The sequence below is a fragment of the Mangifera indica genome, chromosome 9 (genome assembly GCF_011075055.1).
Source record: "Mangifera indica cultivar Alphonso chromosome 9, CATAS_Mindica_2.1, whole genome shotgun sequence".
NCBI lineage: Eukaryota > Viridiplantae > Streptophyta > Magnoliopsida > Sapindales > Anacardiaceae > Mangifera > Mangifera indica.
The window spans coordinates 14521851-14546038 of record NC_058145.1 but is presented as its reverse complement, the minus strand read 5'-3'; the positions used below and the strand labels follow the sequence as shown (position 1 = coordinate 14546038).

General features: G+C 32.4%; 2 protein-coding genes across 3 annotated transcripts; both read right to left on the bottom strand.

The window, feature by feature from the left end:
- Positions 1 to 2983: 2983 nt before the first annotated feature.
- LOC123225952 (outer envelope protein 61) lies at positions 2984 to 11582 on the bottom strand. 2 transcript variants are annotated; one of them, XM_044650334.1, is made up of 11 exons: positions 11280 to 11582; positions 10225 to 10455; positions 8790 to 8846; positions 8541 to 8669; positions 8080 to 8157; positions 7891 to 7961; positions 7448 to 7497; positions 7123 to 7321; positions 5510 to 6056; positions 4060 to 4203; positions 2984 to 3468 (listed from the first exon to the last, which is right to left on the bottom strand). In XM_044650334.1, exons 1-11 carry the CDS (start codon positions 11373 to 11375, stop codon positions 3322 to 3324), a joined length of 1749 nt encoding a protein of 582 aa, XP_044506269.1. In that variant the 5' UTR covers positions 11376 to 11582; the 3' UTR covers positions 2984 to 3321. The 2 variants fall into 2 exon arrangements, with proteins under 2 accessions (XP_044506269.1, XP_044506270.1); XM_044650335.1 differs by having other exon boundaries at positions 5510 to 6002.
- A 1689-nt stretch (positions 11583 to 13271) lies between these two features.
- On the bottom strand, positions 13272 to 23463 carry LOC123224785 (kinesin-like protein KIN-12E). The gene is made up of 22 exons (XM_044648501.1): positions 22993 to 23463; positions 22717 to 22872; positions 22556 to 22639; positions 22344 to 22463; positions 21878 to 21991; positions 21544 to 21636; positions 20910 to 20999; positions 20706 to 20776; positions 20542 to 20616; positions 20356 to 20443; positions 19788 to 19846; positions 19532 to 19595; positions 19196 to 19261; positions 18530 to 18688; positions 18144 to 18248; positions 17671 to 17906; positions 16997 to 17066; positions 16854 to 16910; positions 16700 to 16762; positions 15825 to 15884; positions 15639 to 15718; positions 13272 to 15409 (listed from the first exon to the last, which is right to left on the bottom strand). Exons 1-22 carry the CDS (start codon positions 23266 to 23268, stop codon positions 13480 to 13482), a joined length of 4116 nt encoding a protein of 1371 aa, XP_044504436.1. The 5' UTR covers positions 23269 to 23463; the 3' UTR covers positions 13272 to 13479.
- Positions 23464 to 24188: the final 725 nt, after the last annotated feature.

Genomic DNA, 24188 nt, shown 5'->3' with positions numbered 1-24188 from the left:
AATTTAAAATGCATTTATGATAATTATATATTTTTTTGGTTGAATTTAGAAAACATTTTGTTTGGACTATATAGAATTGATAAATAATATTATATACATAAATAATAATATATTATTTTATGATTAGATTATTAAAAATTAAAATAAATAATATCTAATTATAAAATAATATATTATTATTTGTATATATAATTTTATTGTTATAAAAAATATATCGACAATTTTCAAATTTTATAAAAAATATTAAATAATTAAATCAAAGGATTTTATGAATTTTTTTAAATTAAATAAATTGTTAAAATTATACCTGAAAATTCTCCCACTTATTTAATATTGTCTTCAAATAATAGTAAGATAAATTTTGGTCCACTTATTGCCCAAACATTTCTCTTACCCAATCTTATTTCAAGGGCCTTTTTAGAAAAAAAAAAAAAGATTTGTTGGCTTTTTTAAATTTATTTTTTAATATTAATTTTTCCTAGCTTTTTAGCTCAAGTTTTTATGACCATATTTTAATATAACTTTTATTATTTTAAATAATATTATAATACCATTTTATAAATATATTGTTTTATGCATTATTAGATTATATAAATGAACACAATTAAAAAGTAAATTTAGATATGCAAAATAAAGGCCAAACGACTATTTCCCACCCAAGGTTTGATGCTTTCTCAAGTTTTCACCCTTTAACTATGGAAACACCAAACACCTACCCATGATCGGTTAGATTTAACAAAATCCTAACGGTGGTAAGGGTAAAATCATTATTTTCTCTATAATATTAAAAATAAACTAAAATAGAATCGATTTTGCCCCGCTAAACTTTAAAAACTAAAATTTTTCTCCAGCCTAAGTTTAAAAAAATTACAATTTTACCCTACGGTTTCATTTTGAAATCTCCGACTCCATTGTCGACGGCCTCTCCCTCCCGAAGCGTCCTCTCTTTTCAATGATCTCTTTCCTCCCATTTGGATTCCCGATTGAAGTCGAAGAAGCCGTGGAAGATGAAGAACTTCGTCAGAGAAGACGAAGTTCTTCATCTTCTCGGTCGTCGTCGTCTGGGAAGACGAAATGACTCGTCGTCCTCTGGGAAGACGATTGTCTTCCCAGACAACGAAGACGAGATCAATCGATCTCGTCTTCGTCATCTGGGAAGATGATTTCTCTTCCCAGACGACTTCTCTCTGCGTCGGATGTGTAGTGCAAGAGTTGAGGGGGCCCAGAGGTGAAAGAGAAACTGTAGGGAGGGGACGACGATCGGTGATGGCATCGGAGAAAGTGAAAGGGTTTGGAAATAAACCCTAGGGGGGGAATGCGATCTTTTCAAACTTAGCTCAGGGAAAAAATGTTAGTTTTTAAACTTTTAAGGGGAAAAATGAGATTAAATTTACCGCTGTTAGAGTTTTGTTAAATCTAACTGGTCATGGGTGGGTATTTGATATTTCCATAGTTAAAGGGTGGAAACTTGAGAAAGCATCAAACCTTGGGTGGGGAATAGTCGTTTGGCCGCAAAATAAATATAACCCATGATGTGATAGCAAAAGAATAAGCTTTTCTCTAACAACTGAATTGGACAAACTTAAGGTTTTAATATTTTTGCTTACAAGGGGTAGCGTGAACGGTAATAAAATTTTTTTATATATAAAACGAAATTTTATATATAAGAAAATATGAATTTAAATTTTTAAAAAAGATAATCTGATTTAAATAAAGTTTTTCGTTATAAAATAACGAAATGTTTGAACATATGATAAAAATATATATATTTGCAAATAACAGAGCTAAGTATTGTTTGACTTAATATTGGTTTGATAGTATTAAGGTAAAGTTGAACGCTTCTATCTTCAAATTATTTAATGAACCAATATGAAAACAAATTCATAAAAAAGTGTTTCTTCATACCACAAAATGTTTTGATGTATTTGTACAAATCAAATGAGGAGAGAAAAAAGAAATTATAAAAGAAGATACTTAGGACCCACTAATTAACTTATAATTAATGATACTAATAATCTCCCTTGATTAATGATGGCTCCATAATCTTTGGATAAGCAGTTGAAAAGAAGAGGAGAATTGGTGTTAAGGGGAGAGAGAAATGAGAGGGAAAAATACTTTCTTGTTTTATGATATCCTAAGTTATCTAGTATAATGATTGTAAATTTAATTACGGTATTCCAGACTTATCTATCTAACCAACACTGACAAAGTTTTCAGTTAAAAAAAAAGGAACCTTCATGTTAAAGAAGAAGAAGAAGAAAGGGTATTTTTATTACTAAATCGGAAAATATTGAGTGGAATTTGAGGAAGTGCTGTAAAATGAGACCAAAATTAAAAGCTCAACTTCTCAATTCTTGGCTTAAAATAGTGGGACTTAATGTTTTTTTACTCTTAATATTTGGTAGTTTGGTGTTTATACTACAGCAGTATTATTATCCAGAACAACGTTCTGTGGACTTAAAATGAGCATGAAATTGGCTTATAATAAGTACCAAATTGGCTTCAATGAACGATTAATAAACTAATTGCTTATTGATAAAGAAAAAGACTTGACACCAGGAACCCAATAAGAAGAAAGTTGGATTAGTAACTTTATACCAAAAAAAATAAAAATAAAAGATAAGACGGCACACTCAATCATATTATGATACATCATTATTTGTACATATAATTTTATTATTTGAATAATAAAACTATATATACATATTTTTGAATATATAATTGAGTATATAGATGATGTGTCATTATGTGATTGAATAATTTTAAATTAAAAATAAAATAACACTTAATCAATACACTATCTACATATTCAATTATACATTCAAAAGTATGTCCGTAGTATTGATCGATTTTGAAAGGATATATGGATAAAGCCTCTAAGCGCTATTAATAAAACCAAAAGCTCATTGTTTAATGCACGCATTTATAACTCCCAATTGTTTTTCAAATCAAATAATGACTCCCTCACTGATGACAAATGATATATCAACAGTTAGTGCAGATCCAATAAATAATAAGGATCTTCTCAATGAAGATCACTCAACTTACAGAACAAGCATATGGTTTATCCAGGAACAACATCCACTTCTGTTCACTGGAAGTTCCACTAATAGCACACAAAAAGAATCATGGGCATTATTTTCACCTGCTTAACACAATCCCATCCCATCCCTTTCTTACCTCGTTCTAAGCCGTTACTGGTTTTACTTGCCTCGCTATGATTATACAGTCTAACGTTATGTTGGGGACAAAGATTTGTGACTCATATATGGGTTAAATTAGAACAGGGATCTACTATAATAAATAGAGCTGGGTGTAGTTCTAACTACCAATGAAGCCCAGCCGGTGAAGCACTGCAGCTAATATGAGCATACATATAGCGAGAATCATACCGGATCTCCCTAGCAGCCAGTTCTTTGTCTTCTTTATACCTTCAACTCCTCTTTGAACTCTATCGGCCCACTTCATCTGCACCAATTTAAAGGACATGAAAAGTTAACATCTTTTTCACCCGAAAAGGGCAGAAAACGTACTATACAAAGTAAAAAAATCTGACTGAGAAAGTAAACTTCGAAAATAAACTATGATCAAGATAATCAGAGGACATTAATAGTAAGAAAAACCAAGCAAATGGCGTTTGAGTCTCAATCTAGCAACTCCTATTCTAAAGCTCATATTTTGGCAAGAGGAAATGATTGAGTGTGAGGGCATAAATATTGTTGCCTGACAGAAAAAAACCACATAAGATCATAATTTTTTTTTTTTTTTTTATCAGGCTGCTCCATCCAGCTCTCTTTAATCCTAACAGATTAAGAACCAAATGAAATGCCAACCAGCTTGAAAATAAAAGGATCCTTTGCCATTTATGAGAGAAGTAAAATCATGATCTATCAAGCAACAAAATAAAACTTCGAGAAACCAAGATAAATCAATTATGATCCCTATGTCAGGCATCTAAAATTCCTGTCACTATTCCGATCTTCATTATATTATATCAACAATCACAAGACAAAACCAAATTTAGTAGATCACATGAATAAGTAAACATGTCAAAGTTACCATTCTGTCTAAGTCCTGTGGTGATAAAGATGACATTGCTTGTTGAAATTTCGCTGCATCTTCCTGAGAAAGCTTCAATCCAAATTGTTCACTCATATTTGCCATCATTTCTGGGCTCATATTCTTGATCATTGATGAGAACATCTACCAATTTGCAATGAACCAAACATTCAGAAATGAAAGTAAAAGGTCATACATATTTAAAAAGCATAAGATAAACTTTCTAAAGAGAAGACGTTATTCCAAGCATATTGCATGTAGATTTGGCAAATGCAGGGCCGGGTACAGGCCGAGTTGTTGAAGATGCAGGTAAGCGGGTGCAAGTTGAAAACAGGTCAGGTTATGCAAGTGGAAATTATGAAGGCCTGTAACCGCCCTGTGGGTATGGGTGGACCTGGGGTTACCCATGAAATATACATGGAATTCAGTCTTCAATGCTAAGTAATTGTCCTTCATTTTATTTCCAAGATTTGGTTAAACAAAATTTAAAAACATGAGCAGAAAGCTAATAATGAAATAAAATCAAAATCAAATACAAAACCCAATAAAAAAAAAGACATGTTAGTGAAGTTTTGCAGCCACCACCAATTGGCCACTGTCAAGCAAATCAAATTCATCTCAGGTCTAAACTCTTTTTCACCTTGAACCATTCTTAAAGAAAACAAACAGAAAAAAATAACTCATTCTTGAAAAACCAATAAAAGAAGATAAAACTCGACAAAACCTATGGATATGATCCTGACTCAACCCATCTGTCTTCGAATCATTGTCCGGTCATGGTGTTTTCGTCACCATTTGGAGATCTTCCTCAGCCCGGTGGAAATTATAGAAATAAAAATAAAATTAAATATGTTGATTTCTAAGATCTGAAAAAAGGACATGAGATCAAGTGAAAGGAAGAGGAAGAAGATGAGAAAAGGAAACGGAAGGGAGAAAAGATCAAGTAAAAGGAAGAGGAAGAATATGAGAAAAGGAAAGGGAAAGATAAAAATAAAAGTGAAGAAAGGGGAAATGAGAACAGAGAGAGAAAGTCTATTTAGTTAAAGTATATACATTTATTTAAAAATGGAGGGGTATGCCCAGCCTGCCTGTAAAATCTTGATACCTACAGGTTCGGGTCCAATATATTGAATCCCATACCCCTTTTCTAGGTGCAAGTCTAATTGCATAGCAATTGAAGATTAATTAACTTGTTTTGTACAATGTAAAATAATAGACTTACACAGCACAGTCACTGCTAAAATTTGGAATTATCACCACGGGCTATTTTAAAGCGAATTACTGTAATTTCTTCAAAGCCCAGGAACAAGTGAAAAATTTAATGATCTCAAAGCTAACAAAGATAGGCAAAGCTACTAAATGTGCTACACTGCAGGGATGAAATGTTTTCACTGTCATCAGATTTGAAGCAACCCTTATTATACAACAATACAAAAGAAGTCAAACATACCTCCTTCAAAGCTGGATCATTCATTTGATTTCTCATCTGCTGTAAATCACTGCTTGAGGGTTGAAAGTTTGACTGAAGACCACTTCTTGAATTTGGAAAGAAACTTCGAGAAGAACTAGGGTTGCCTACAACATTATTCCCATTGATAGCAGCACTTTCCTGGAATTCTGAAGATTTTGACCCAGTACCTGAACTGATTCCATTTACTGATGTTGGACCTGTGTCTCTCATTTTTAAAGAGGATGCCATTTCAAACATTTTCTGAAGCTCTTCAGGTGACATCCTACTCATCATATCAGAAGCCGTTTTAAGCATATCAGGTGTTATATTTGGAGGCATTGACCCAGGCGTTACACTACTTCCAGTAGCAAATGGACTTTCCCCAGATGATGCCAACTGAACCATCTTCTCCAGTTCTTCAGGTGACATCTTGCTAATCATATTTGATGCAGCCCTAAACATGTCAGGAGATATCTCTCCAGCTGTTCCACCACTGACAGCAGCCAGGGTTTCAGGATCAGCATTAGAAATGAAATTCTGGAATGATCTATGAACCACAAAAAGAAAAAAAGAAGATAAATATAATAAATAGATAGATAATAATCACAGATAAATAACACATATTGGCTCAATAGAAATTGTTTTGCAAACATGGTCAATGATTGGGGAAAAAAAAAAGGAACTCCCCTAGCATAAGACAACTTTCAACCTTAAAAATAAAAGAGGGGTAGCAGTGGGTTACAATCCGTACACCTTGCTTTGGATCCTCAAATCAATGAGTTTCTATTGTAATAATGTTAATCTGATAGATTCAGAAATGTTCCATTGTGGTTTATTTGAGTTTGCCTATTAGTTGTAGGTGTAGATCATTTGTGTACATCAACATCACAAGAAACTCATCTAGAGGTCCATGGGATATCTACATAGAAGTTACTATCCCATAGCTTAAGTATGTTTTCTGCACTGCCTTCTAACATAATCAATACTTGGGATTTCCTAGGCCTCCTTGTCTATGTTGCAAACGCAGACTCCACCTTAAGTTAACGGTCCCGGATCTGTAACTTCCCACTTTCTGGGCATCATAAATGTTACAAAACATCCAGAAAGTAGAAATGAAAAAGCAGAATAAAGTAATAACAGTTTGTCCAATTGTGGCCAAGAATGTAAATTATTGCTAATAGTTTGTCCAAATGCAAATTCTCATGAACATTTATTTGGGTTTCTTTGGTTACTTTCATCCACAACAGCTTTTCTGTAGTGTATTTCTTTCATTTCACTAATTATAGATTCAGATTTATTACTACTTTCCTTTCTTTTAACTCAGCAGCTTATACTTCATCTGAGATTTTCTATTTCTTAACTTCCCTTCACCCAACAGCTTAACTTCATATGAAATTTTAGATCATTCTCAAAACTTCCTATTTTCATTACTCTTGGCTTTGTAATCTCTAATGTATGTATCTTTCACAAGATTAAAATTTTAAATATGTTAAGTATGGCTCTCCAATCCTCACACTGATATCTCAATAACAACATCTATTTTCATTTACACATGATCGAAGCTACATGAGATTTATACTTGAACATTATCTTTCCTTGTAGTTGTAACAAACCTGATAGCTTCCGGGTCATCCTTCAAACCCTGAAAAGAATCTGGATTAGTTGTCAAGCCCCCACTATTAGTGTTACTTTTACTCTGGGAAAAATTGGTTCTTTCCTGTGGTTGTGTTACTGCATATCCTCCAGATGAACTTTCATGGTTTCCAGAGGACGTTGTCCCAACTTCTTCAGATATTTCTTCAATTACTAGCCCTATCAAATAATATCAGACAACAAAAGTCCATCAAAATTTGAATAACATAATTATGCAGTTAACCCAGAGAGAGAATTACTAAGAAATACAATAACCGTTGATAATACTTATAAGAGAAAACATACCTCCTGGTGTGTAAGAACCACCTTCTTTAGCCAGTCTTTGCTTAGCATCTCTTTATCAACAATAGATATCAAACATCAAAATGTAGAATTCAAAAACAAAATATATTTTCTTCCAACTTTGCAGTAACATAAACTCTGAAAAGAAAATGTTATAAAAGATGGTAAACCTAATTCTTATGCAGAAGTCAGATTGCAAAAATTTCAGGGATATCCAATAAGTAAAAATGAAAGCCCAATAAAGCATAAAACATCATTCACTTTAACAAGCCATATGCCCAAAAGTCTGGAAAATAAAATAAGCCAGAGGATAATTAGAATGCAATGGCTTGCCCAAGATAGCCCAGAAGACCAACAGGGATGCTAAACATTAGCCACACCATAAGAAAATGATGGCATTCTAAAAAAGTATTCCATGTTTATTTTAAATATCAATAAATTCATACCTCAACACATCACTAATAGTGTCATCATCAGGGGACACTTCATGTGCATTGCTCAAATCAGAGACAGCGTCCTGCCAAATATCAAGAACTTCATAAGAAATAGGACATAGATGTATAAATGTAAAATCTTGCATAAGCACAACTTGACAATCAGTTGAAACAATTCACTTTTCTGTGCTACGAACTCACTCCCAATCGCCCAAGCTCTTTGTATGCTTGACCCCTTCGATAAAGAGCTTTGACATTCTTTGGATCATATGCCAATACCTGAAATAAGGCCAATATTTAACTTCATCTGCTCTCCATTTGCAGTTGAAAAAAGACAACACCAAAATTTTCTCCATACTTTCTCTTCCACAAATTGACATCTTTATGTATATATAATTGTTTAATGTATTTGATGCTAAATTCAATTTGTTTCTAGAAAGTTCTTACATAGAACAAGCTAGATTTGGCATCTCTACATAATGATATTATATAATATAGGAGAACAAACAGGAGAAAGAAAAAACAAGTTCTTACATAGAAAATCCCAGGACAACATAGAAAACACAAGTTCTTTAGTAGACAAAGCTAGATTCGGCATTTGTACATGATGATATTATATAATATAGGAAAACAAAAAGGAGAAAGAATTGGCCTATTTATACCTCCGAGCCTTCTTTTATGCACTCATCATACTGCCTCGTTTTCAGGTAACAAGACATCAAGTTAAGAGAGCACGCCAATAAAAGTGTTTGTCCTCTGGAAGAAGGAATTCCTTCCAAGTTCTTCTTCGCCTGATATTTGTTCAAGAGAGGGAGGCAGGGGGAGATTAGAACAATATAAATTGAAAAATATTAACCAAAGCATAGGCTAACAAAAAAATTGAAAAAAAGTATCAAAATTTTCATCCTTACAAGTAAATATTTTTCCAACGCAGCTTTGAAGTGTCCCTGACTATGAAGCTGATTCCCCTGCCAAATTCCAGTGGTAATTGAACCATTACTGAATGGGACACAACAACAAGAAGCTTTTGGAATCAAATAAACTATTACTAATGAACTTCGAGTACCCTAAGGGCCAAATGCACAAACACACATGCTGACAAAATACCAAGAAATTTGGAAAAGAAATTAAAAAAAAAAAGAAAAAAAGAAAAGATCCATCACAGGATTTAAAAGTAATCAACTTTGGGTGATCCCAAGTGTGCCAACACACACAGGTATGAGAATCAATGACCTCCATTTTTTCTATACATAAAATTACAACATATCTTATGGCTACTGAATCAACGACCTTTAAATGTCTGAGATGACATCAAACATGTGTAATTCCTGAAGTACATTATTTAGGCATCTAAAATATGATCTTAAAAAATTAAGTGTAATTTAAGTTAACAGATCAAGTGTTTAACAATTTCTACAAGAACAAGGTGCCATTAGTCTTCACCTTATAAGCATAATGGGAAATCTAAACCTTTTCACTGGTAGGAGGCATTTAACTGTCTCATCATAGACAAAAGAAATCCTCCGGTTACACCTAGATGCCTGACTGTTATCATTTCAGTTCTCATTTGAAGGAATTGTCTTTTTTCAAGTAATATTCTATCACCGCCACTGGTTTTTGTAGTTCAGTTGAATGAGTCATTGCTTTCCAGCAATCATGGGAAACAAGATATTACCAAACCCTTGTAAGCCCTTTCTCTCTCTTCCTTTTTTGCATCATTGTTGAAAATTATTTCAGTGGTTAAGTTAAATGACAACAGACTCTAGATGCTCTGCTCACCTAAATAACACAAAATACTCAATCATTCAAATTATCTTCATCAAACAAAATTTAATTCAAATTGGAAAATCAATTTGTGTCCATCATTAATTAAATGCTCAAAGTACTGGAGACGGTTTTTTTCGTTTCTTTAAAGCACCCCTTCTCTCAGTATGCTATAACAATCCACAGCCATCAGTGGCAATTCCAATCAAAGTTCCACTTGTGCATGAGTAGGCAAAACAAGTTAACTAGAAAAGGCAAGAAAAGATCATCTTTTCCTAATAAAATTATTTTTTTGTTAGGGGTTTTTACAAATAGATATCACTTTGAACAAGCCAAAATTCTAAAAGAGAAAAAGGCTGAAATAACTTAAACAGTAAAACTTGGAATATTAAGTCAGCACCGTTTTAATACAAGAACTTGATTATAAAATAGGAAACTAAAGGCTTGGAGTACAGAAACCAGTCAAAAGACCAACAGGAGCACTGAACCTATAGGTTAAACTGGAAAGACTCAGGAAATGGATTGCAACTGATTCTGATATATTTGGAATATTAAAAACATAATAAAATAAATAAAACTTACCTTTGTCTTCAACATCTGTGCAGCATTTAATTTATACGTCACTTGAGCATCAACATGAGTACGCATTGAGGCAATCTCTTCAGGAGTGGCATTAGCCAATTTCTCACCAATCTCAGCCATCTCTTCTGGACGGGTATGATCTAATTGTTGAGCAGCACGCCTTAAGTCTTCAGGCCTCATGTTCTTCATGCTTTCAGTTGCCATTTTCATCAAATCAGGATTAGCCATCATCTGTAAGCAGTGCATCATGAAGTCAGAAGCCAGAAGATTGACAATTAACCAAGCCATAGAAGAGCTCAATGGACTATTAAACACCACGGTCGCAATTATATATTGTTGTCACAGTCAACTTTGTAAAAATTGTTTCAAATAATATGCACACTGTTGGGCTTTAAAAGGCATTGAGATCCTCCCATTGCTTATTGTTGAATTTACATATAAAAGAATTTATCAACCACTCAAAATATATATATATACATATATAACATTTGAACTTTTAAAGTTATTTTTGCCAAAGGACTGACTTTAAAGTCAAACAATCTTCAAATTTCTAATTTGTTTCTGTTCAAATAACAAAATGGTTCGTCAAACACGTTTGGCAAAAAAATTTATGAACTTGCATTCAAAAATTGAAATTAAATCTAGAATTGATTTTTAAGGTGATCAACCATTTTTTTAGTTAACAATGCCTAGAATTAAATTTTGATAATTTCAAAGTTTTGATTTTATTTCAACTTAGGACTTCACACACCTAAAAACTTTGACATTCATTAAGTTTCATATTCTAGAGCGATTAATCATCAGAACAAGAAATAAACGCAGATTAGCCCATCCAGTAAGGTTGCCAGAAGGTTTTAACAAGGGCTATGTTCAGTATGGATATTTCTGAATAGTATAATCGATTGTTATTGAGAATTATGGATCAAATTGTAATCGTTGTCAATTATTAGCAAACAACAACAACAATAATAATAATAAACATCAGATAATCAATCAATCATCATCGCATAAGACTTATGGATCAAATTGTAAGAAATTGCAAAAAAAATAGTTACCTGCTGTTGGATCCTAGCGAAGTCGGCGGGTGACATGCGACTCATCTGCTCCTGAGCGAGTCGCATCAACTCTGGATCCATCATACCGTCAAACATTTTCTGGGTTATTCGTGTACAGATCAAAATCGAACAAGTTTCTTTTCTTATTGAGAGGGAAATTGAAAAGTGTTCGGATGGTTATCAAGAAGAATATAAGAATAAATAAATAGATTAAAGGTTTTCGGGAGGTCGCCAACCAGAGCTGAACGGTTGAACAAAGGAACAGAACAGAAAGGGATTCGAATATGCCTAGTTAATCACTATTATGCCTCTGCTACGATTTATTATGTTGGTGCAGTAAAACTGTGTGATTTGACAGTTGGCAGTGGCAGTCGTTGTGTCAATTCCAGTCAAAATTGTAATTCTAATAATAACGTGGATCCACTTTTAATATCCAGTTGAGTTATTTCAAAGGCCAAAAGGCTCTTCCTACTTGAGGTAAAACGGAAGCCAAGTCGGTATCCAATTTTCAAAAATTTAAATACTTATTTATAAAATAATTTTAGTTAAAATTATAAATAAAATAATTATTTATTAAAATATATAAAAAATTAAAATTTTAACATATTTTTTTTAAATTTAAAAATCTAATAATTTTTTCTATTTAAAATTTAAAAAATGATAATTTTTTTTAAAAAAGAATTTTTTCTCTTTCAACGATCCACTATCTTCGAACATCACCCATTCTCTCTCCTATCTTATTTTTCATTTTCGATCTTTCTCTTTTTTTTTACCATAAATTGACAAAAATAGTTTAAAAATTTAAAGAGAGAAATTATTATTTTTTAAATTTTGAGTAGAAAAAAATTACTATATTTTTAAATCTGAGGGTAAAAATATGATAAAATTTTAATTTTTTTTAGTAAATCACGATTTTACTTTTAATTTTAATTACAATTTTTAATAAAAATTATCTTATAGGTATTTAAGTTTTTTAAAATCAAAAAATATATCATTGAGTTTTTATTATATTTTAGATAAGGAAGAATGAGTCTTTTGATCTGTTTCAAATTTAGGTATTAGAACACTCCAATTATATATATATATATGATTTAAGTATTGTTACTTAAAATCGGTACAATATAATATTATATACATCCAATTTTAAAATTTTAATTAAATATTTAATTGACTTGTTTGTAAATATAACTTCGTCATTAAGTCAACTAATAATATATGATTTATATAAAAAAAAAACTCTACTATTTTATTCTTTTACTTTCATCCATTTCGTGGAATCTCTCAATTGGGTCCCACCGTCTTTCCTCTTTGTCTTCATCATTAGCAACTTTAATGCGATAAAAGAGAGAGTGGTGAGGACTTCAACTTGTGATTAGTAAAGAAGATCGGCCATAACATTTTTAAAATTATATATTTTTTCAAATAAATGATTATATATCATTGATACATTTATTTATATTTATATTAATAAATTTTTTTATTATTTTTAATTAAAATTAGTATAAATTAGAATATAAAAATTAATATAAATTAAGATATAAAAATCATTTAATAAAATTTTGAAACAAAATATTATTTAATTTGATAATTTTTTTAATCATTTTAATAATTTAAAAAATATTAATAAATTTTTTTACAATTTTAATAGACGAATGAAAAATTGACATTTCCAAAGTCAAAATAGGATTCTCATTAAAAGTTGAGTGGGAGATAGTCTTTTAGCGGATAAATTATGAGGGAACAGTAGGATAACTCTTGCAGAAAACAGGTTAAACAAATAAAAATTTAGGTCTCGTAGCCAGCCCAAAACACACAATTCGAGCTCAGACGGATATAAAGGAATATCCAGTGAATTTGTAAGAGATATTTGTGCTTATTAAGTTAATGTCTGTTGAAGAGAAAGAAGAGGGTTTCAGATTTCTGTAAACAAGAATCTTTTATTTTTTTTTTCAAAATTTGTTTTTGGCTTTGCAATTCTCAAAAGAGCATGGGTGTTCAACAATAGCTATTTTGAACCATCGTGCTTAATGGAGTTCAGTTATAACATGCAATGCAAATGCAGTCAGTATATTGCATGAAACAGAAAAAGTAAATAACGACAACATTTACCGGAAGGATTAGCTGACTGCATGAGAAATGGACGAATCAAAGAAGCCATTCTTATGTGGGATTATTGTCCATTCAATAATAAGCTTAACTGTCAATTGACTGGTCTTACCCCCAGCAAAATCCTCGCCTCCTCGACATATTCCCATATACTTTTCAGCTGTTCTTCCACCTTTTCTGATAACAAGTATGAATCAGACTTTGTTTCATCGAATAATTTAGAAATTTTCTCGGCAGCTGCAGCCCTCAGCATTTGCAACTCTTCTAGTCTCTTCAACTCTGATTGTAATTCTTCCTCCAAAATCTTCATCTCGGCTTCCTTTAAATCTGCTTCAAACACCTGTTGTTGGTATGCAAGAATTATGCTTCCAATTTCTGATTTTCCTTTCTCTGTAATCTCCAACAGAGTTTCCATCTCTTGGGTTGCAGCCTGAAGAGCACGCTCCATTTCCTCTGCAGATCTCGAACTTTTTTGTATTTCCATTTGGACACTTTGCAAGTCACTCTCGATCTTCCAGGATTTCTTTGTCAAATCCTCAAACTCCCTCTTTACCAACCCGAGTCTTTCTCGAGACAACTTCATCTCATTTTGCAGCTTGGTTTTTTCTTCCTCCGACTTCAGCAATTCAGTGGCTTTACCTCCCAAATGCCAATGTTTCTGTGACTGGTTCTCAATGTTATCAATGGCAAATAGAACCTTTTCAGTCTCCTGCCTTCTGTTCTCTTCCTCAAGTTTGGATTTCACTAGTGCAATATTGTTCCTCAGTTCAACTTCTGATTGTTGAACCTTCCTAAGAGCCGCATCAATTTCACTCTTGCGGGTTTGAAGATGCCCTCCTTCCTCTTTTTTCTGATTCAGGTAACTCAATGAAGCAGTTACCCTTGCCTTTGATCGGGCTTCTCTCTGTTTAAAGTATTCAACTGATGAAGCAAACTTTGATAGAGAGTACTTCAGTGCCGACAACTTTTTATCCAGAAGAGTTTTTCTTTCTTGCATTTCATTGAAAACAAATTTCAGAGAACCAAGATGTTGTTGCTTGACCTGGATACTCTCTTCTGTTGCTTTAATTTCTCTTGAAAGTTCATCAACCTCAGCAAATGCCTTCTCAACGGAACCAAATAGAGTAACTGTATTGGAAGAATCCAAAAGCTTTTCTTGTGCTTTTCCCAGATTCTCTCTGACCAAATTTATATCTTCTGAGACCTCCTTAGGAGGGAACGATGGCTCTATTTCCATGTCAGTGAAGGTAACTTCCACATCAATCATATCCAGTTTTGAAATCACTTGTCCAGACGTTGTTGGATTTTCTCCACAATCCTGGCCCTTCGAAACAGGGAGACCAAGTCCATCTGATGCAATATGCTCCCCTCTGACTTCAACAGGGTTTTCTGAGCAACCAAACTCTCCTGTACCTCCAGCAGTGTTTTGTTCATTAAGAGCAATTGTTCTTCTGAGTTCATCTCTCTCTTGCATAGCCTTTTCATACATACCCAATAATTTATCGTTTTCTTCATGCATTTCCAAAAGTTGATGCTCTAGATTCTCAATCACTTTCTTCATCTCAGCCCCTTTTTCTTGAGCAAGTTCATCTACGTAATCACTATTTTGTTCTTCAGTGCCGCATTGAGCAATCTCAACTGTATTTTGAGTTATAGAGTTACTTTCAGCAGCTGCACGTTCATACAATTCAATGAGTTTGCTCTTTTCCTCAATTAAGACCTTAAGCTTCAATCTTAGATCATCATTTAATTTATTGACTTCATTTTTCTCTTCATTCAGGATCTCAAGCTTTGATTGTAGCTCACTATTCTGTTTTGACAACACAATTGCTGTCTGATGAGCTTCCGCTTCCCTTTGACTTGCAGTAGCAATGGCATCAACCATGGTTTTCAGCTCCATTTGGTCATTAATATCAATGGTGGACAGATTAGTTGGCAGAGTGGAAAGCCCAATTTGCTGTGTTTCTTCATTTATTGCTCTAGAAGATTTCTCTTCAAGTTTTTGAACCAATTCTCTCACATTGCTGACAAAATAAAATTGATATTAACACAACAAAATCAAGTAGTAAAATCAAATCACAATCTTAGGCAATAAAGAAGCTATGTATCAATAAAGAATCATCTTTTTAAGGGAAAAAGATATCAATAACATAGCATTTGCTAAAATCAATTACCAAGAATTAAGATATGCAAATGAACTTCTAAAAAGTTAAACAATTTAAACTACAAGACTAACAAGGATAAAACAATTACCTTTCCAATTTCTTGTTCTCCTTCAGACAGAACTCTAACTGTTTTTGGAGTGTTTCCATTTCCGTTTGATTTTGAATAGCCTGTAAAAAAATAATCTCCATTTGATTAATGTGATATATAAAAACTATCTGTTTTAGGCGAAATCAAATTTCAACACTAAAATCTTCATATAAGTGCATTATTTACCTGCACACGCAAGAATTTATTTTCCTCATTTATTGAAGAACGACATGGTATTACTGGTTCCTGTAATTATAAAGAATATTATATTCACCCATATAAATTGAGGAACTATTTAGTACAAGGAACTATTATTCCCACACAAATATCAGTGGAATATTAAGTAGATAAACAGTAAATTAGTTTACTATTTGGCTTGGCTCTTACAAAAATGTTAATATCTAGGGAATTTATAATCTTTTAGCCTAAAATAATTCAAGCAGGCATAATCCTAGTTGTAAATACTAGCTGTGTCATTGATTACTTATTTACTAGATACTATAAAATGGTTGAATTCAAGTATATTATTGTGCAACATAGGAAAGACTGTTAAAATCTAGGGAATTTATATTCTTTCAGCCTAAAACAATTCAAGCAGGCATAATCATAGTAGTAAATTCTAGCAGTCGTTGATTACTTATTTACTACACATTCTAAAGAAGTTAAAGATACTATAAAATGGTAGAATACAAGTATATTACTGTGCTACAGAGGAAAGAATGGTTGACAACTTGGAAGTCACAGCAAAGGTAGTACATAGATGTCATGAATTTACAGGTGAACAATGATGTTGCGATTTTTTTTTTTAAAGAAGTGGGTGTAACAAATTTAAAAATTTGCATGAAACAACGAATTAAATTTAAATTATGAATTGCAGGGAGAGAGTTTGGCTTGGAATGTTACATAACACTTAAGAACCAATCTGCAGCAAAGTAGCCTTTAGAGTTAAAATTTAAGTTAAATATTTCTGTCAATTTAAGCTCCATACATTTCTTAAATTCACAAAAATGCAAATTCATAAAGGAAGCTAGTGATACTGGGAAAACTTGTCTGATGTTTACCTGGCCAGAAATCAATAAATCATCCTCAACAAAAACTTCTGTCACCACATCTGAATTTCCTTTCTAGAGAAAATAGACAAATAGAAATAAAGTTTATGAAAAAGGGACATTAAATTTGCTCAATATGAAAATCAAAACAAAGCTAGGAATGTACCTTAACTATAGAAGAATCTGATTCATGCATAAGTTTCCAATCTAGTGCTTCTAGCAGCTGCATATTTGATCAACAGACACATGTAAATTCCTAATTAACATAATTTGACAATGTTCAAAAGTTAAAGAAAATAATTTTGGCACCTTATTCTGTAAATCTGAGATCTGTTGAGTCATCATCTCCTTTTCACCTTCCTCGTAAAAAGACTTCAATCTGAGGACCCCATAAAGTATAGATAACAATGTAAATATAAGATGAATTCTACTAATTTTAATAAACTGTATCTTCCAACAAGAAATCCCAAACAAAAAATATATATATATCTTAATGCTCATAAACACCCCAGTAAAAGAATATATGAAGCTAATTTTTTTATTTAACTGAAAATTAAATGGAAGTCACCTCACTGTTGACTGTATTACTAAAAGCATCTTATCCTCACAACTAATTTTAATTCCAACTTTTTTTAAATCATAACTATGAGTCACTAACTTTTTTGAGATTGAGTAGTTAACCTCCAAAAGAGGTTAATTCCATGAGCATGAGTTTCAAACTTGACTTTTGATTAAATTAATAATCAACTTTCATTTTATCTTTTCTCCCACCCTCAGAAGAATAACATATAAGTAAGCATTTTCGCTCTCGTTAGAATTTTCTGAAAGGTAGCTATCCCGGTTTCATATAAAAATTGATAATTTATATAGAATCTGGATAACTTAGTTCTATTTACGATTTCTGTGACAAAAACAAGTTAAATGAAAAGATAAAATGATTGTTTAGGATCAAAGTGAAAGAGAGCTATTTGAAAAAAACATGCCTTCTAATTTCCTCTTTAAGCTGGAGGTTCTCCATAGCAAATCTCGTTACTTCTTGGTTACGGTCAACCTGAGTTTTAAGAACCTCAATTTCCTTCAAGTATTCCTCTTTTTCTTTCAATAAGTGTGTCTCAGCAGATATCTTTCCTGAAGTAACAGCTTCTAATCTCTTGATTCCTGCTTCCCGGAACCGTAACCTCATTTTCAGGCCCTGTATCTCATCTGCTCTTTGTTTGGCCTGATTCAATCAAGAGAAATAAAAGAGATTTTTTCTGTAAGTTTTGTATCATGGTATCTTCACAATGTATAATAGACTAATATTTAAATATATATTGTTTTCCTCAAACTATTTGACCACGTGTATTTCTAGCCACACCTGATCATATACATCCAGTTAAATATATGCCTAACTGATCTGTGCAGTTTTTCTTTTTGGCAGTTCTAATTTACTTAAAAAGATGGGAGTTGGACGTACCAATCTCATGGCTGCCTCATTTTCTGCAGCCAAAGCCTGTAAAGCTTTGTCTTTCTCTTTTTCCCTCTTGAAAGCCCCTACAAGTGCAAGCTCATAGTCTTTCTTCTGAAAAATAGAAACAAAAAACACCGATGAGACAAACTGATAAGCAAAAGAGTAAAACTATGTATATTGACGATAAGTATTAATTTGTGTACTTATGATAATGTGTCATGTAATTATTTAATTGAGAATTACTTTATTACCAATTTAAAATCATTTAATCATATAGTAATATGACATTGTTAGTGCACAAATTAATATTTATTATTAGTACACGTAATTTTATTAAAAACAAAAAGTACAAAAGAAATGATTTCTTATATTCAAAAAATTACAGAACTAACCTGAGACAGCCTTTTATCGGATGTAAGTGGACTAAAGGATCCATGAAGCCCTTCCCAGTTAAAGGATACCGGGGAGCCTGGAAAGCTTATGGTCAAAGTATCATCAACCAGACTTTCAGCTCCTCCATTTACTAGGCCCCGTAAACGAGATACTTCTTTCTAAAAAAATTACAATTGAAGTATGTAAGAGCAAATGAAAAGCAAATTACAACAAAAAATTTAAACTGCAGAGAACATATTAAATTTCATAATGCTGATAATTTCTTTCTTAAGGATCAGATCAAGCAATCTATTTGTTCTACTGTTCCTACAAGTGAAAAGTGATTTCATCTGGGAATATATTAATTATCATAACTCAATAGTTTAGCCAAAAAAAAAAAAAATTATATAACTCAGAAAATTTTTAGCTCACACATTTGATGAATAATTTTGAATGGCGGCTGATCAAACGAGCAATAAGTAAATTCTTGAGAAAAAGATATGATTCTTGTCCAAAATTTCCCATAAGTTATATAATGTCAATTAGACTTTAAAAAAAACTTACCTTATAAGACAGATATCAAATCAAAGAAACCACTACATAAAGTCTAAAATAATATTAACCAATTCAGTCCATTTCCAGAATATAATCAACCAATGTAAAGAAAAAAAAATTAAGCACAATACCTTAAGCTGTTGAATCTGCAATCTCATAGAAATAACATCACCTGAAGCATCCTCATTTACAATTGCCTGCAGAAAATTAAAAGTAACTCTTCATGAGCAGGCTAAAAAAAAAGGCTAAAAGTATTAGATAAAACCCCAGCTAAATGTCCTGTAACAACTTAACCTATTCATCCAAAAAACAGAAAAGAACCAACAACAATAATGAATATTTTAATTTGATGAGCCACATAACAAAAATGCTTCTGTGTACATAAAATCTTGAATGTCATAGCTTTCTACAATTATTGATTTACACCAAAAAAGTAATAAGAAAACTGAAAAGTCAAGCTCACATACATTATTCTTAATAAACTTGGCACGTTGTGCGAACTTCAAAGTGCTAAGTGTCTCCAGTGAACAACTGCAGTTGAAATTTGTCATGTATCAGCATTTAAACAAGTAATCCAGCTTGTGAATAAATTCAAAATATGAACTAATTTCAAGTAAAAATGTTCAAAAGCAGAAGATACTTCAAACTTTTAGAACAGTTTTATGGGCATGGATGTACAATTAAAACTTCAAGCAGGATACAATAAATATAGCATTGACTGACCAACTGGATGGACTGATATTTGCAATTATCGTTGTTTTTGAATTCCCTCCAAGTGAATCCTGAAAACCAAACAAAAGAGATAAAGACAATTAAATAATTTGTTTTGCCATTGTAGATCTTCTGATCATACAGGATATTACACACAAATCCTTAGTAAACAAAATTTGAAATTTATTTGCATACTGCACATTTATTTTCTAGAAAGCATAGATTATCACAAAATACTACAAACTTCCAAATATCTAATTAGCTAAATTATCTTAAACCATTTAAAATAAACAGCAAATCTTTAGGTTCTCTCCTCAAAACCTTATAATAGAACATTGGACATCTTAAATCCCAAAAATGCAGATAAAAAAACGTGGTTCTACGAAAATTACAAAAGTCATTTACCCTTAGAATTGAAGAAGATTTTACAAAGCATGAAATTTTAGAAAGAAGAATCATACATCAGATTAAATATCATTATGCCTTAGTTTTGCTCATTTGCATCATCTATTGTAAAATTCATCTACAAAGTATTAGAATTTGCTTCATAGATTATTTTTAATCTGCAATGACAGTCTACCTGAAGCAAAAATGTAAGCTTTGAATCACGGTAAGGAACATGGAGGGACTTCCCATTGGAGACATTTACAAGGTTCATAATCACCAGTCTGCCAATATTCAATAAAGAATATTAAAGTCACCAAAATAGTTGTATGTTTCATTCATTAACAAGACAAAAAAGGTTTTAAAAGTAAGGACAGCACACCCCAATGTCGAAAGAGACTTGTTGATATTGGTTGCTTCCTTAAGACGTTCTCCTTCGGCACCAGAACTTTTTTGCCTGTTATCCATCAAAAACACAACACAAATTAATACGAACAATGCTCTTAGATTCTTTAGCAATTCGAAATTCTTTTTCTATCATTATACCTTTCAGAGCCTGCTAAATCAACAAGATTAAGCCGAGCAAACCGATGGTGAGTCACACCTTGCGATTCCCACTATTAATGAACACTCAATTAAACATAGAAATTCAGATTAATCTAAATTCAAGCAAAAATGTCTAAACAAAATTGGGGGTTCAAAAATTAAATACTGAAACAGGAGAAAATAACTTAACAAACAGTTACACACCTTACTTTCAATTACACATGTAAAAACACTATGAGAACGACTACTGGCACGGTTCATATTTGTGGCAGCAACTTTTCTATTTGCGGCACCCTGTGACAAGATTGAGTTATAATTGACCATCTTTATACAAAACTTGCATTAACACAAAAATAATAAATGTCCACATAATTCTTGTTTTCCTATACGCACATTGTTGAGAAAAGAAATGGTCATATTTCTGTCATACAAACACAAGGAACAAAACATATAAATAGGAAGGGAAAAAACAAGGAACTAAGGCCTAAAAGGCACAATCAAATGATTATAGCTTAAAAAATAATTGAAGGCTTCACTTTGGAAAACTTCCAGAATAATGTGCTACTGCGCTGCATATCCCTGCAAATATATTCCCGAAGTTTGGAAAACTGTTTCTTTTATAGATCCTTTATATATGCTCCCATGTCAAAAAAACATTGAACAGATAGATCAACTACTCAAAGCACAACTATAACAAAGGACTGGAACGGCAACAATGGACTTACTCAAAGCAAAACTATAATATTCACCAAATACATATACTGCTAAGAGTACTATAGAGTCATACAATCTACAACTGCACACTAAATTCAAAGACCAGATAGTTAAGGATAATTACTTGAATTAGTTGCTGAATCACCTCCCTAGCAGTTGTAACTTCTATCTCCTTCAAATTCTCAACATGAACTCCTTTCTTAATGTCTTCTCGTATCTGCAACGTCCAATTCAAATAATCTTACTTAATAAACAACAAATTAAAAAAACATATTTCACAGCATATAAGACATTTAATTGAGAATATCTTCCAACATCCCTAACATTTAACTATTTCATCAACATGGATAAATTATTGAAAGAAATTCACCATAGAAGATATAGATTATGCCATAATAATTCATAAATTGGAGACGCATGGATGGAAACTTTCAACTTGGAATCTAAGTGATGCATACCTGTAGATTACTGGAAGATGGGTCCAAAAGATCAAGAATCTGTTCATTATATATTTCCAAAAAAGAGCATTTACAAATAAACCTTAATCTCTCATCTTTGCGGGCAATTACTTCCTGCAAGACAAATAAGTGAATTGGAAATTGCCACATGATTCTTGAATAAAACTGTTAATGATAAATGAATGGAGGATTTAACTTTGATGTATAAAAGATGGTGACTCTAAAAATAGAAATTCATTTCTAGGAAAATGAATTATGTTAAACAAATTAGCCATTATTCCACTCACATAATTTTGGTACAAAATCTAACTCCCTAATTGTGCCCATTATTAACAAAAAAGATATTCATTTCTATTTCAGTCTTTAATAATCCTTAGTTTCATGAAATGCACGTTCATTACTAACGTTTCTTTAAACTTTTCTTTATCAGCAACATAGAAATTCATTCCGTTGGCTGACGTAATACCTTCTGTATTCTTGAGAATAAGTGTTCGAAAACTCTAGGTGTCATCCCACAATTGACACTATGTCTTTGGGTGCCTCCCTCAATATCCCCAAGCATGGTGTGAGTCTTCCCACTACCAGTCTGTAAGCACAGTACGAAATTAAATTAAATAACTTGGCACCTTAAAACCGACCATGTCGTTCAATCAAGTAACACAATTATACGAAACTCACTTGGCCGTAAGCAAACATGCAACTGTTGTAACCTGCCACGCAATTCTCCACCATGGGCAAGCCAGCCACTTTGAACAACTTCTCCTGTGACATTACTTCAATAAGAAACACCATACAAGAGAACTCAACAGCAACATAATCCAGCAATAAAAAGGGGGTACCTGGCTGACATTCTCATCAGCAACAAGGTCAAAAGTGAAACGAGACTCCGGATGCCCTGTCCAAGTGATTGTCTGATAACTCTCTTGCCTAATACACTTGCTGTGCCCTTGCACTGATAATTCAGAGCTATTGAGAGGACGAATCCTTATAATTACCTAAAATTAATCGCGAATATATAGAGAAGCCAAAAAAAATTAAAATAAATTGTGTATACTAGACGGTTGTTCGCTTCATAAATAAATCACATAATTTCACTAAAAACGAGCAAAATTTACCTGAACGTTGTGGTCTTTCCAGAACGAAGGATCTTCATTAACCTCAAAGATCTGAGATGAAGCAGTATTGGTGGCGGTATTGTCATCCAAGTTAGCCATACTAGGAACCGTCGTCGTGGCAGCCTGCGACTGGCCATAAGGATTCTCTCTCACCGCCGACTTGAGAGAAAGATCAGGAGATGTCCGCACCGATGGCACATTTTCCGAGGAGGCAGAACGGCTGTGGAAACCGAATCTACTCTTTATTGCACTCGCAGTCTCCGATATAAACGGCATGTCGTTTAAGTCTTGCAGAGATAATGAAGTTTAGGGTTTTGTAGAGGTAAGTACTCCAGCAAGATTTTGGGAATGGGGAGAGAAATGAAGGAATGGTGTTTGGCCAGAAAATTGGAAATGAGAGTGAGGGTAGATCGGATGGTGGATAGAAGAGTGGATGAACGGCTGGAATGGAGTAGATTTGATTTTGATGACCGTTTGGTATTTCAAAATTTCAAATTTGGAGCCACTGCCACGATTCGGATTTCTTAAAGCTGAGGAATCAAGAAGGTAAAGTGCAATTACCAAAACGTCCCCGAGGGTCTCTAGACTTTAATTATTTTGACTTCAGATACGTAAGACAGTAAAATTACAAAAGACTATATTTGTTATGTGATACTGCGTTAGAATTATTGTTTTTTTTATTGTTAATTTAAATTTAAATTTACTTAATTATAGGGAAATATATTATATATATATTATATTTATTATAAATATACTTAATTTTATTATAAAAATATTAAACCTTGGGAGATTCTTATGCTATAATTAAGATAGTTTTACTCATTAAAAATTACAATTCAAAATAATTTAACAAAAAGGAAACCAATTATGCGTTCACCAAAATAAATTCAAAAGCCCTACTGATTCAAAAAACATGACGACTAAAGTATTCTCGTAATCTTAAAAAATTTTAATTTAACATTATATAATTTGTGAGATGATCTTAAAGATTTATTTTGTTCTTGTATCATAATTCAACAATCCCTAACATAGTAATTTAAAAGTCAAAATTTGTCTCATGATTTCAATTTATGTTTTTAACACCATTTTTTTGACTTAATTGGGTCTTGTATTGCCACTATTGATGACCTTTCCTTGTTCTATTGAATCTTTGCAACGAGTCAAGTCAGTAATATCACTTGAGTCATCGTTGGCAT

Bases quoted from the DNA above. Each gene is read 5' to 3' on its own strand.
- LOC123224785 (XM_044648501.1), bottom strand. From the start codon at position 23,268: ATGCCGTTTATATCGGAGACTGCGAGTGCAATAAAGAGTAGATTCGGT. The intron at 22,640-22,716 runs GTACCCCCTTTT...GTAATGTCACAG, and splicing joins CTGATGAGAATGTCAGCCAG to GAGAAGTTGTTCAAAGTGGC. The intron at 20,777-20,909 runs GTGTGTAACTGT...GTTCATTAATAG, and splicing joins CATGTGTAATTGAAAGTAAG to TGGGAATCGCAAGGTGTGAC.
- LOC123225952 (XM_044650334.1), bottom strand. From the start codon at position 11,375: ATGTTTGACGGTATGATGGATCCAGAGTTGATGCGACTCGCTCAGGAG. The intron at 8,847-10,224 runs GTAAGTTTTATT...GGAATTTGGCAG, and splicing joins CACAGATGTTGAAGACAAAG to GGGAATCAGCTTCATAGTCA. The intron at 8,158-8,540 runs GTATAAATAGGC...GCCTTATTTCAG, and splicing joins GCATAAAAGAAGGCTCGGAG to GTATTGGCATATGATCCAAA.